Source organism: Leishmania infantum, chromosome 4, assembly GCF_000002875.2.
Source record: "Leishmania infantum JPCM5 genome chromosome 4".
NCBI classification, from domain to species: Eukaryota; Euglenozoa; class Kinetoplastea; order Trypanosomatida; family Trypanosomatidae; genus Leishmania; species Leishmania infantum.
In genome coordinates, this window is record NC_009389.2 from 275,796 (window position 1) to 289,365 (window position 13,570).

The following is a 13,570-nucleotide window of genomic DNA, read 5'->3' on the forward strand; positions in this document are numbered from 1 at the left end:
GCAGAGTGTGAGATATGAAAACAACCAGGCGTTTATTCTTCTCCCGTCTTTGCCGTGCCATGCGCCCACAGACCGGCCAAGCACGTATACACACGCACACACACNCAACACNAGCACCACCACCTCATCTACTTCTATTGCACCACGGCTACATTCTGGCCGCCTAGGACGAGCCCGTCCTGTCCTTCCCCCNGTCCCCTCTTCCCATGTGTACCGTCCCACCGGCACCACGCGGACCTGGGTGGACTGCACGCCCTGATCCAGGCGAGCAGCGCCCAGAGCCTGGAAGTCATGCGAGGCGTGCTGCGAGTCGCCACATTCACGAACGGCCCTCGCAGCGTGATTTGCCAGCGAGGCTCGATGCCATCTGCACGTCCGACACGGTGGTGGCGGCGGTGCCTCGGCTCGGGCCGCTGCCAAGGCAGGAGTGGAGGCGTCGTTGGCGAACACGCAGGGAAGGGTCATGATGCGTGTGGCCAGTAGCACGACTTGCTGCACACGGCCAGAGTACACAAATCCCCATGCCGCGTGATCATTGCGACCCGCAGCGCCCGGAACAGCAGTGCCGTCGTTTTCCTCCTGCGCCCTTCGCTCCCGCAACGCGCGATCGTGGCGAGACTGCTCGACGTAGAGCTGCAGCACCTCCACCGCCACGGCGCACCACAGCGGCAGGTGGGCAATCCGGCCCTGCAGCTCACTGCACAGAAAGCTTTCCATCATGAGCAGCGAGGATGCGACGTCGTCGCTCAGGTTTGCCTCCGACGTGTCTCGGGGCCTCGGGGGAAGGGAGAGAAGGCGGACGCGCAGGCGAGCGAGCGCGGCGCGCTCAAAGGCGGCGTGCAGCAGCATGCCTTCAACAGTGGTTCTGTGCAGCCGCATCGACGCGGCGGCGCGCGCGAGCGGCGACAAGGCCGACGATCTCGAGACATGCAAGGATGTTGACTGCGGCGCGAACTGCCGCGTGTGCAATGAGGATGAGGGAAGCACCTCCAGCCGCGGCACAAGCACAGTCAAGGAGACACACTGCTCGAGCTGCTTCCAAGCGAGCAAGACGCTCGCCATCACAGCCCACAGCCGCTCCGTCTCGTCGCAGAAGTGGGCGTAGTTGCTCACTGGATCCGCCTCCGCCTCGTCGTCCTTGCCCTTCGCCGTCTGCGACGGTTGCGTCGTGGATGGCCTCGAGATAGCCTGCTTGTCCAGCGACGCCGCGTTCGCCGAATCCGCCCCCGGCAGAGGTGGTGCGGCAGTCGCAGTGGACCCTGGAGGGGCGGCGGAAGAGCGCCGACAACTTCGCCGAGTCTCGCGCAGTCCCCAGCGCCGTCGCTGACGAGACATCGCCGAGCTCCGACGCGCGTTCGAGACCCCCACAAATCTGGAGAGCGTCTGCACGGCAAGGAGTGGCAGCAGCACCGTCGGCGAGGTGCCTTGAGCACGCGCGAGGTGGGGAGGGGGAGGGGGAGAGGGAGAGGTGGCAGTGGGCCCGGGTGCCCGCTCAGCCGCTGTGCCGGGAGCCTGCCACCCATCATGGGGAGGAAGCGGAGCGTACCGTGGGTGCCGAGGCGGCTGCCTCTGGGGATGCGGGTGGCCAAAAACCGCTGCCCTCGCCTCCTCAAGCGCGTTGCGCTCGCCATCGTTATGCGCATCGCTCATCGCCGACTCGCCAGCTTGGCCTTCGCCGCCGTCGCCCCGCCGCAACGGCGCATAGCGATGGTGGTGGCGGTAGTACAGCAGATGAAACCTATACAGAGCGGGGTCGAGCAGCTGCCCCGCGGCCAAACAGCCACACGTGCACGTAGAGTCGTCGACGCTCCTGGCGAGCGGCGGTGGAGCTGCCGTTGGCTCGGATGATGCTTTTTCTGGCGTCTGCCACGCCTCCTCGCAGGCGTGCACGAAAAAGCAGACCTCTGTCGCCGTCGTCGCCGCGATGTCCTGCAGCACCGCCACGGGCAGCACTGGTGGTGGTGCTGCCCGCATGGCATCCAGCGCCGCGCAGACGCTGAGGCCCAGCGCGAGACAGGCACTCGCGTCACGTGGGTAGTGCGTGAGGAGGTTCCACAGGTGCTCCTGCTGTTGCGACCGATGCGGGACGTGACAACTCGTGACACTGCAGCCGGAGCTGCTGCCACGTTGCTCCTTGTCGGCGTCGTGCTTGTTAATTACATGGCTAGCCGACGGCCGCGGTGGTGGTGAAGGAGACGACGTTGCACGCAGCGGTGGACGAGGAGGGTGGCGCGCGGAAGGGGAAAAAGACGCCGCGGCCCACGAGCACCCCTCCGCGGGAGTCCGTCGATGCGGACTGGACTGGGACTGCGGCGCCGTGACCTCCACGCAGCCCCAGCGTACTGAGAGAAAGTGAGTGCAAGCGGTGCCATCTTCGGGCATAGGGACCCCTGCTGCGGCCGCTGCAGGTGATAGTGGCGGTGTCCGAGAGAGGTAGCGGCAGAGAAGGCTTGCTAGTGTCGCAGGAATGTCATACGTATACGGGCGAGCGCCCCGGAGGGACGTCCGCAGCGGCTGCTGCTGCGGTGAGGCAGGCGGTGGCCGTCCGTCGCTTGCCGACCACGGTCGGTGGCCAAGACATCGCTTCAGCTTGGCGTTGCCGCCGTGATGTGTGGCGCCATTTAGAGGGTGAGCTCGTGCACGCGGATTCCAAGACAGCTCGGACGCGTGCTCGGCTCTGCGCTCCTCGTCATCAGCACTCGCAGCCCCGGAGCTGCCGTGTGCTGCTGTTGTCACTAGCGGGGGGCTGACACGCATGCCATCTAGCATGTTCGAGCTGCGGCTGCGACTACCCACGGCTGTGACACTGCTGAGGCTGACCCCCGTCGACCGTGCATCTTCGTTCGCACGTTCGTGACGGGCGTGCGCACGCGTGAAGAGATGCTGTGGCGGCGGTGTCGGTAAGGACAACTCTGGCGCTGATGCCGAGCGCGACCGCCAGCGACGCCGAGACGCACGCTGCAGACGCCCTGGACGTTGCTGTGGTGGAGCGACGTGGCGCGGCTGCTCAAGAGCCGCTTCTGGAGATGAGGCGCAAGTCGTGGCGCTCACAACGTCGACCTCCTCGCTTGCGTTCGCATCGCGTGTGTGTGTGATGTCCGATCGACCCGGCACTTGTGCAAGCGGTGATGCGGGCGACCGCGCAGGAAGTCCGTCATGTTGTCTGACATTTGTGTGCATCTAAGCGCTTGTGTGTCGCTGTGCGAGCGTCTCGCAGCCTCGAGGAAAACACACGATGGAAAAGGAGCCATCACGCCTTCCGCAGAGGAGTGGCACGGGGTGATGCCCGCAGAGCGAGGGAAAGGGAGAGAGAAAAAGATGATCAGGTCGACAGGATGAGTTGGTGGGCGGATGCACAGAGTAGGGCGTGTGCTTGTGCTCGACGTGCAGCTGAACCCGAACACACACACACACAGACATAAGACCACTCAAACACATGAGCTGTGGGCAGTATCACTGCGCACAGCGAGGCGGATGCGTGTGGATGCATAGACGCTGGAGGGCAGAGGCGCAGTCGCAGGAAAGAGTCGTGGCAGCGAAACCGCCGTTCCGCCTCCTCGGAAATGCACGCTCACCGCCGTAGAGACCCTCCACCTCTCCTCCACCTCCCCTGACAGCACGACCTCCCAGAGAGAAGAGCGCGCCTCTGCAGCGCGACATGGGCGGAACCGATGGCAATCAAGCTGCTGCCATCGGCGGCCGCCTTGAACGTGCGGCACCCGGCTTGTGCCGGCATCTTCCCCTCTCGCCTTCTCCCGACGTGAGCGTCGCGTGCGTGTGCGTGTTTCGCATTTATGCAGGTGCCGCGGCAGCGGGCAGCGCCCCTTTCTGCACCGATGCTGTTCTATGTCTTGAAGTCGACGTGTGTGTGTGTGTGTGTGTGTGTGTGTGTGCCCAAAGAGCCACGGCAGCGACGCGGCTCGGAGGCGGCGGTGGTGGTGGGATGCGTCATGGGCGAGACTTGCACATGCTGTGGTGATGGCTGCGGTACGCATCTGTGGCGGCTGGCAACGAACGGCAATGCCGTGACGCATCATAGCGAACATGGCTGCTGCTGTGGTGGTGCCCATCCTCGTCATGTACCGACTCACGCCACCTCATCACCACTTTTCTCTGCTTTCCTCTCTGTCTCTCTGTCGCGCGCATGCCACGCACGCGTTTCGGAAACCCGAGCAGCGCGTTGCACTGCTGTGCTACAGCGCTCGTCCTGCCTCTACGCGCACCGTCACCACCATCGCCACCCCACCACGGTTGATGCGCACCGGCACAAGCATGCCTGGCGTCAGCTGCTCCTCGATGACACGGCGGAAGTCGCCGACGTTGCGGACGCGCGTCCCGTTCAGCTCCTCGATGAGGTCGTTCGGCTGCACCCCAGCGAGCACCGACGGACCCGCCGCGTTCACTACGAGGACGCCGTCCTGGTAGTGTGTCGGCACCCCATTGACCAGCACGGTGCCGGTCACCTCGAGTCCCAGGACCGGAATAACACGCTTGGCACTGCCGCCGAACGACGAGGTGTACGGCGCCGCCAGTGGTGTCGCCGCTACCACCGCCGTGTTGGGGGCCTGCAACGGAGATGGGGAGGCCGCGGAACTTTTCGGGTGAGGGCTGGCGATGCTGGTGGCCGCTGAGCCGGCATGCGGGGCGCTGCGGGCCATGGAGGGCGATAAGGAGGATGCGGCGGAAGTGTACACATGGTGCTGTGGCGGTTGCCGTGCCGCCGCTGGCGGGGTTGCAGGCACAGCACCAGTACCACCGCTCTGACCGTGGCCCTCCTGAGCCTCCAGGGTCTGCAAGAACTCCGTAAGCTTCGTGCGCCAGTGCCGGAGACAGTGCAAGAACTGCGGCGCCAGGGTGCGCAGCGACCACGGTTGGCTCGTCGGCATGTACAGGCTGGCCGACATGAGGACAAAGTCGTTCCGCAACGAGGCACCGACGCCGCCGCCGCACATCTCGCGCCCCAGCAGCGACGCCTCCAGCAGGAACTCGTACAGCTTCAGCCGACCCTCGGTCGTGGCCTGCACTACCGGCGGCAGCGACGCCAGCAAGGTTGAGTACAGGTAGAGTCGCTCCGTCGCGGCGTCGTACATCACGAGAAGCGTGTACTCGCCGTCGACGCTGATGACGCAGGTGTTACTGTCGTCAAACTGCAGCCCATCGCGGAGGCCGAGATCGTCGCCGAGGCGCCGCAGGTTCTCCTCAGCGTTCTCGCGCGCATCGTAGAAGCCGCCATCTGGCACCGTTGCCACCGCAGCAACGCTGTGGCCGGCGTGCGACAGCGGGGACGACGATGGCCCGCGGCTACGCACGAGGTCGTTGTTGCTCGTGTCCTGAGCACTTGCGACCGACTTGCGGGTGTGACTTTTGAACCCCGTGACGCTCATCTTGGAGTTGAGGCCGTGACGCTGCGCGCTAGGCCAGTGGCTACTGCCGTCGCCCGCCGGCTCCTCATCTTCTGCATTGTCGTCGATTTCTCCCTCTTCGGTCAGCAACAGCGCCGCCGCCTCGCGCTGCAGCGCCCGCGGTGCCTCGACGCCAAGCTGGGCGTAGTAGTGCAGTCGCTGCTTCACGGCCAGGCGGCGGTCCATGTCCAGTGCTCGCGCTTCACGGATGCGAGCGAGCCGCAGATGCTCTATGTCGATTTCACGTGCCCGCAGCTCAAGCTCCCGAGCCTTGGTGGTGGCCTCGAAGTTCTCTTGCTCCAGCTGCGCCCGCTCTCGCTCGGCGTCGAAGAATGCCTGTTGCTGCGCCAGCAGTGCCTTCTTCTTCTCATTCTCGAGCTTCAGTATCGCGACGGCGCGGGCGGCCTCCTGCTCGGCACGGAGTTGCTCACGACGCTCCACCAGCTTCGCCGCGCGCTCGGTCGCACGTGCCGCCTCCTGCGCCCGCAGCACGGCCAGCCGCTCCCGCTCGCGTGCCGCCTCGGCCTCCTTTTCGTTCATGCGCTGCAGCTCTTCTTCCGCGCTCTCGCGTTGCCGCTGGAGTTGGCGACGGCGCAGGTTCGCCTGGTCCATTTCTTCTTCAACGTGGCGCATCGTGTGCCGCAACACGTCATCCCGCACAACGTCGTCTTTGCGCAGCATCTCATCCTGCTGCTGGAGCGTCTGCAGCTCCAGCAGGCGGCGCTGGCGCGACATCGGAAACGGTGACGACAACGAAGACGACGCGGGAGAGCCGGCGACTGCAGCGCCGACGGGCGACTGCGTGCCCCTCGCCTCTCGCATTCGCGGGCTGTGGCGCTGCCACGCACCTCCGTCGCCATCACCTTCGCCGCCGTTACACTGGCGCGGTGGATGCCGGGGCTCCACGGAGAGGGTGGCTCCATTGCCGATGCCGAGGCTGGAGCACAGGTCCTTGTCGTTGCTCAGCGGCACTCCGTTGAGGTGCAGCACCATGTCTTGCAGCGGGATGGGGCACGAGCTGGCGGCGGCGAGGCACTGCTTCACCTTGCCAATTGTGAGGCGGCCTATGGGGGTGCGCAAGCTGAGCTTGTACCGCTTGCCTTCATCGGAATAGATAATGTTCAGATGCTCGCGGGGCTGCGACGGAGCGGCAGCAAGGGCGTCGACGGCGCTCATGAAGCACGGTGCCCGTGTAACTTGTGTTGTGCGCTGGCTTGTAAAGGAGGGCTTCTCTCTAGGCGCCCGACGCGTGCTTCGCGTCTGTGTGGAGGAATGCAGTGGCGCGCCCAAAGTTCTTGCTCGGCCACTCTTGTCACCGTGGCGGCGGCGGCGGCGGCGAGGCTTCCGACAACACAACCTCACCAAAGGATAGATGCACTCCCCTCCAAAAAACAAACGAGCAAACAGTATGATGGAAAGGAACGGGGGAGGAGGAGGTGGCGCGCGGCTCAGCGCTGTACGTTGTGTGTCTACGGGGGGTGTCTCCCACAGTGAGCCGTCAACAACAGGAGACGCGACAGAAAACACACCCCACCCCGTGCGAGGGAGTGTGGACGGGGGGGAAGAATGGGCCCTGCGGTGCACGACGCTGTAGATGCTGCTGCCGCGGCGACTCGGGAAAATGGCAACAGAGGCCGTACCCCTTCTTGTTCTTCCGTCTTCTCGATAGCGGTGGTCGTCGTGCTCAGTGGTGGATGGTATGAGCAGTCCTACGTCGTGGTATCCAGGCGAGACGAGGGAGAGAAAGGTTATGGCACTAGAGGCAGCGACGTCCGTGCCGACGCTGGTGTAGGTACACGTGTGTGTGTGTGCGTGTGTGCAGGATAAGGAGAGGGGAGAAGACAAGGGCAGCGTGCACGTGAAGAGTAATAACATTGCCTAGGAGAGCCGCAGTCGCGGCAGCATCCCCGAAAACGGTATAGCGCCCGCTGCCCTTCCATCCTTCTCTACTCGTCTCTCCCAATGACGCGTGTCGGATGCAGAGCACCCCACTGTCGGCTGCAAGCATCGCTGCTTCGCTTCTTCAGCGCGCGTCCGTGTCTCCGCCATACAGCGTGAGGTGACATACGTCACCATCACGGACTTTGCGGCAGGGCCCCAACATCGTGTGGCGGGAAGCGGCCGTAGACATACACGCCGGTACAGCAGTACGCCGACTCGGTCATCGGAGCACGGCTTCCCCCCCCCCACCTCACCAGGAGGCGTTGCGAGGGCCGGCGGTGGGATACGCTCGAGACACGTTGTCCGTGATATGGATGGCACAGGTATGTGCTGGCTATCGAAGGTCACCCCGAAGAAAACACCGCTCATGACCTAACCGCCGACAGCAGCAGCGATACGTCGCCCTCACCTCCCCAAGGAGTTGGGGTGCTGGACCCTGTATACCGCGCACGCAGGTGCGCTCTCTCCACCTTTCCCCTCCCTGTTCTCCTGTAGGTTACATAAAACACACGAATATGCGCGCACCCGTTCGATTCGGACACGCGCGCAGACGTGTATCCGCGTGCGGAAACAGCAGGGAAGTACGCAGAACGAGGTCGCAAGGGAGAAAAGCGGGACGCTCAGTAGGGGGACGGCGGCTGCTGCCCTCCCCCCTCCCATCCATCCATCTGCGCGACTACACAAGACAAGAGCAGGAGCGGGGAGCGAGAGGGTGTGAGTGAGTATCTACGCAGGTACGGTGTGCTGGCCTCCCTAACGCGTGCACTCGTCTGTTGGCAATTTGGTCGTTCGCCTCTTTCCCGTGACCTCTCGATATGCGCCGGGCGCTTCCAGGCGGTGGTGGTGGTGGTGGGGTGGGGGAGGTGGCCGCCTCCCGCGCGGCGTGAGGGCTTCGCCAAGGTCGGCGTGGCTGCATGCATGCACGGAACTCCGCCTCCCCTACCCGCCCCCACCGTTTCCCTACACACACGCACACGGACGCCACAGACGCGACAAAGAAAAACACAACCAAAAAGGCAACGCAGGTGCAGTAAACAACCGAAAGAGGAGAAAGGAGTACGCCGACACACACACACACACACACGCATGCGTGCCGGGTTCAATGAAGGGTACACGGGAGAAAGGCAGGAAAAGTAAGACAGAGAACAACGAAGGCGACTACTCGCATCCAGCTCGCCTCCCCACACACGCACAAATGCACGCATGAGGTGCATGAAGGGTACGAGATCCGCCGCAGCGGGGAGAGGGGTGGTGGCAGCACGGAAAGAAAAGCAACACGCGCACTCCGAAAAAGGAGAGAAGAGGAGGAGGGAATGGGGAGATGATAAAGAAAGGAGAGACTGGACATCGACGCACACACACACACACACGCATGCGTGCGCACACAGCAAAACAAGAGGGCTATGCAGTCACTGACGCAACGAGATCCCTCACGACACAAGTCACGGAGGAAAGGAGCCCCATCCAGTAGAGAGCAAGGGGAAAGGAAAAAAAAGGAAGATAGCGCTTAGGAAAGCCGTTCGGCACGACTGCACTCCTCTACATGCGTGCACAGCGCGCGCACACACACACACACACACCACACATATGCACATAATCCCATACATCGAGTGGGAACGTGGTGCTATGGCCCGCACACCTTGAGGGGGCGTTGATGGGTGCATCTCTCCCCCTCTCTCGCATGAACACACACCCATACACACGCAGGGTGGAGAGCGAGACATCCAACAAGCCAATCCGCCCACTGGCCGTGCGCACGGGCAGCAGAACGCCGCCTCCCTTCATCCACCACCACCACCACCACCACCTCCTTGCTCTCCATGATGGAGGAAGACGAGAGGGCGACGAGGTGGAGGTGGAGGGGGGGGAGGGAACGGGTGAAACCATGAAAGAATCGTTGAAAGCAGAAGCAGCACCAGCAACAACACAGGAGCACGTGCGTATACACATGCACACGCGCAGACCCTCCCCCCTCCCCCCACACACGCGCACGCAGACACAGACAGACGCGCGCATAGGCGATGCCGCGCAGCCTTCTTCTCGTTTCGTCTGTACGTGCCCTTGTATAGTGTGCACGACACGAATAAGGCTGGAGCACGAAGAGAGGAGAGGAGAGGAGGGGAGGGGAGGAGAGTGAGGAAGACGAAACATCGAGGACACAGACACGCACGCGGGCGCGCATCGACCGAATAAACCAGCAACACACACACACACATGCGCACAGACATGCACGCTGAATATACAGATATACATGGAAACACGCTTAAGGCGAAAGGAACGGGTGGGTGGGTGAGGACCGCACGAGCAGAACCGACACACGTACACACAATCGATAATACGGAGATGACATCGCGTCCATGGCTAACGATGCGGGAGAAAGTGGATGGGATGGTGGGCAAGGGGGGGGTGGCGTCGGGTACCCTCACACACACACATATAAACACACACACACACATATAAACACACACACACACACACACACACACACACACACACACACCACGTTGAGTCGCCGAGAAAGAACGAGAACGAGGCGGCTCGCCTTGTCCCTCGATCTGCTCCGTCAGTTCTGCCGTCATCAGTGGGCATTGCCGCTCCTCCCCATCCACGCCTACATACCCGGCGCTGGAAGACTCGGCATGATCATGCGCTGGCGACCGACGCGGCTGCGCTGGAGAGGTGCGTGGGCGCTGCCGCCGCAAGCGGTGGTGGTGGTGTGGCAGGCTCCAGCCTGCCGCTGTTATTGCAACCAGCAATGCCGACCACGTGCAGTTTCTCTGGCGGGTGCAGGGGTGGGTGTCACGGCGCCGGTGTCGGTGCCACTCCAAAGACTTCCCGCAAAGGTGCTCGTGCTGCGGCTGAGATGGCACTACAGCAGGTGCTTGTTACGTCACCGGCGGAGATGCCGACAACAGAGAACACTGCCACCCGCTCATCCGATGCGCGAATGGCGACAGTGCGGTGGAGTGCACCGGTCATTTCTCACCCTTGGCTCGGCACAGGCGCTGTGTTGGAGGCGACGATGACCGTCAGGGGGACGTCGACAGCGTGACGAGAGCGACTGCGAGAGGGATCGGTACCCCTCTCTCCCTTTTCGGGTCACTCAAACCGTCATCGAGTTACTCGCGCCACTGCAGCAGTAGTTGGTGGTGCTGGTGAACGTGCCTGTGGTGGGCGAGGTGACCGACGCGGCGTGCGAGGAGATTTGACCGATCCACGTCACGCCGGCCGTCAGCGACGGCTCCATCTCCCCATACGAAGACATCCGACCCGATGCGCTCCCAGCGGTGATGACGTCAATGAGGCCGACAGCCGCCGCCGCTGCCGCCGCCGCCTCAGCCCCCGTCGGCTTGACGACACTGCTGCTATGATTGCTCGCGCCTCCGGGTCGGGCTCGGCGGAAGCGCGGCTGATGGTGGTGATGGTGGTGGGGGTAGTGATGGTGCTGCTGCACGCTCGACATCCCAAGGCTGCCGAACGACTCCCAGTCTGCACTGGGTGGTGTCGGCGCCAACATGCCGCACGTAGCAGCTACAGAAGATGGCAAGTTTCCGCAGGAGACGTCGGTGATGCTGGCGCTGCTGAGGATCGTGGTGTTTGCCGTCGCGGCACCGCTGAAGAGGCGCGCCGACACTGACAGTCGCGAGGACGCGCGAGGCGCGGCCAACGAGAGCTGAAGCAGCGGCGCTGGCGGCGCGCAGGAGCGACTCTTCCAATCCTCGTCATCCACCACGTGTGGCGGCCGCCGCGCGCCGGAGACGGTGAAGCGCGCGCTCGCTGAGGTGGTGATGCCTCGCAGAACTGACGGCATCAGCGAGGGAGGGGAGGGGATGAGGGAAGCGGACGATGCTGGATGATACGTGGCATCCGTGTCGCCACCCCCGCAATCCGCTACCGCCGCCGCCGCCGCCGCCTCGGCGGCACCGGCACCGGCGCTATCAGCGCCACGATTTGGTGCTCTGTGCGGAGGCTGAGGCGGCCCCCACGGCTGCACCCCAGCCGCCTCGTAAACGGGAGCGGCGGACACCCGCGGCACGCCCTCCGGCTGCGAACATGGCCGGCTGCCGAGAAAGCCAGAGGAGGCCGGGGAGTGGGAGCCGCTAACGGCGGCGGTGCTAGACAGCGGCTGGTACGCGCGTTGCAGTCTTGTCAGCGAGGCGGCTGAGTCGAAGCAGGCAGTGGTGCCATCGCCGCGGCCATCCCCGCCGCGGACGCCCTGACAGAAGTCTGTGATGGTACGGTAGCGACGCTGCAGGGCCGATGCGGAGAGGCTATAGCGTTCCGTTGCGTCTTGAGAGTTTCCCCGCGGTGCGGCCATCGCATGGCTGCTGTCGCGACAACGCTGAAAAATGTGCTCCTCCAGCTGCTTGACTGTGGCCGTCGCCGTCGTTGGCCTTGGCCGCGCATGCGCGCGGCTGCTGCTGCTGCCACCACCACCGCTGGCGGTGAGAGTCTTGCCCTTTTTCTCGTCTTCCTCCGCTACGCTGCTCGGGCTCTCTGGGGGGGCGGCCTCGGTTAGCCAGCAGAACTGTCTGCCAACGGTGCCGCTGCTGCTGTAGTCATGGAAGAGGGCGTCGTTGTCGTTACTGTTCGCTGCCATCGGCGCCGTTGCCGCCTTGCGGGACGTTGCAGAGTCGAGCCCGCGCGAGGGCACTGCCCACGACTGCGGAGGTGGCGTTCTCTGGACGCCATTTCGTACCGAGTTCACGGAGGGGGTCGGCACCGACGGCGAGTGCGCCCGTGGGTGCAGCTGGCTGTACTGCTGAGCCTGCTGCTGTTGCAGCTGGTGGTTTCGCTGTATTTGCAGGAATCGTAGGAGGCCCGGCGGCACATCTGCGTCGTACGTCGCCTTCTGCAGAAACTCCTCGACGACGCTGCCCAAGTCGTGCCTCGACGAGGTGGACGAGTGAGACCGGTGATGCACAGGACAGCTGAGCGGTGAGAGGGCGCGTCGCTGCGAGGGTGCCCCAACAACGGCTGCGGCTGTTGCAGGAGCAGGCCGACTTGCGCCATCGACGGCGCTGCTCGTAGCTGTCCTGTCTGTGGCGCCTTCATTACTCAGGGACAACGACGACGCCCGGTGTTGGGCGCCGCGGTACGCGTGATCGCTGAAGTGACCACCTGCATCAGGCCACGCACAGCTGCTGGGGAGCGAGGTTTTGTTTGAAGGCCGTTGCTGTTCGTCAACGGCCGTGTGGAAGGCCATCGCAAGGGAGGTCAGTGACGCGTGCGAGTCCATGGGCACACGTAACTTCGCGGTGACATGCGACTGCTCAAACGTTGACTACACCGCAACCTCCGCCTGCTGTTGCCGCGGCTGTGGCGGTGCCGAGGGGAGCGGCGGGGTCTACCGCAAACTTGCCGCTGAAGATGGCAGGAGGGTCCTGCCCGTCGTGCGCGGTGTGGGTTTGCTCCGGCGACGGTTGTTGCAGAGGCGCTGACGCTGCTGCAGCGGCGGCGGCGGTGACGGGGGGTTCCTCCCAAAGGGAGGGGAGCCGCGGGGCGAGGGACAGCGTTGGCGCGCAGCTGCGCTCTTTCATAGACTACATGAACGCCGCTCATTCACCAACAAGCCGACGGAAAGATGAGGGCAGCCTGCCAGCGGCACCACACTCAGGCACGCGCTGTCGACGCTTGGGGATGCGGATGGAGGGGACCCGGTGTGCAGGGGTGAATCGATGACGTGCCAGCCACGTCATCAGCAGCAGAGAGGGAGAGAGCAAAGACAGGGGAGGGGAGACATGCATGTGTGGGCGACCACTCAGCACGGCACGCTCATGCATGCCCACGGACACACGAGATGGGGAGAGGGAACGACAGCGCTTTCCTCTCGTCGGCGGTGCCGCAGCGGGAGACCGGGGGGAGAACCGGTGGAGGGGGGACGGGAGGAGAGGGGAGGGGAGGGGGTATGGAGGGTGTGGGAGGATGGGGGTGAGACAGAGGGCAGACACATGTACGCAGGCACGTCTCCCCTCCTCCTCTTCCCCCCTCCCCTCCCCTCCCACACACACAGGAGGAGGAGGGTAAGGGAAGGTGGAGGAGAGACATCGCGTTGGATCGGTCGGGTGGGTTGGGGAGAGCTGTGCGCAGATACGCACGCATATTCGGGGGGGGGGGAGTGGGGGAGGTGAAGGGGAAGGGGCCGAGAGCGCACACACGCGAGCCAATACATACACACACACAGCACCCACAAACCGTAATAACGAGCACAAGCACGCCACGTTTCG

General features: G+C 64.0%; 3 protein-coding genes across 3 annotated transcripts; all 3 read right to left on the reverse strand.

Annotated features, from left to right (window-relative positions):
• Nucleotides 1–2,769, reverse strand: LINJ_04_0700 (conserved hypothetical protein; the record flags this gene model as incomplete). The annotated part of the gene is made up of 1 exon (XM_001462871.2): nucleotides 1–2,769. A coding segment is annotated over one exon (2,769 nt), but the record flags the coding sequence as incomplete, so codon positions are not given.
• A 1,424-nt stretch (nucleotides 2,770–4,193) lies between these two features.
• LINJ_04_0710 (conserved hypothetical protein) lies at nucleotides 4,194–6,578 on the reverse strand (the record flags this gene model as incomplete). The annotated part of the gene is made up of 1 exon (XM_001462872.1): nucleotides 4,194–6,578. The coding sequence occupies one exon, from the start codon at nucleotides 6,576–6,578 to the stop codon at nucleotides 4,194–4,196; it is 2,385 nt and encodes a 794-aa protein (XP_001462909.1).
• Nucleotides 6,579–10,446: 3,868 nt separating this feature from the next.
• LINJ_04_0720 (hypothetical protein) lies at nucleotides 10,447–12,582 on the reverse strand (the record flags this gene model as incomplete). Its single annotated transcript, XM_001462873.1, has 1 exon — nucleotides 10,447–12,582. One exon carries the CDS (start codon nucleotides 12,580–12,582, stop codon nucleotides 10,447–10,449), a length of 2,136 nt encoding a protein of 711 aa, XP_001462910.1.
• Nucleotides 12,583–13,570: the final 988 nt, after the last annotated feature.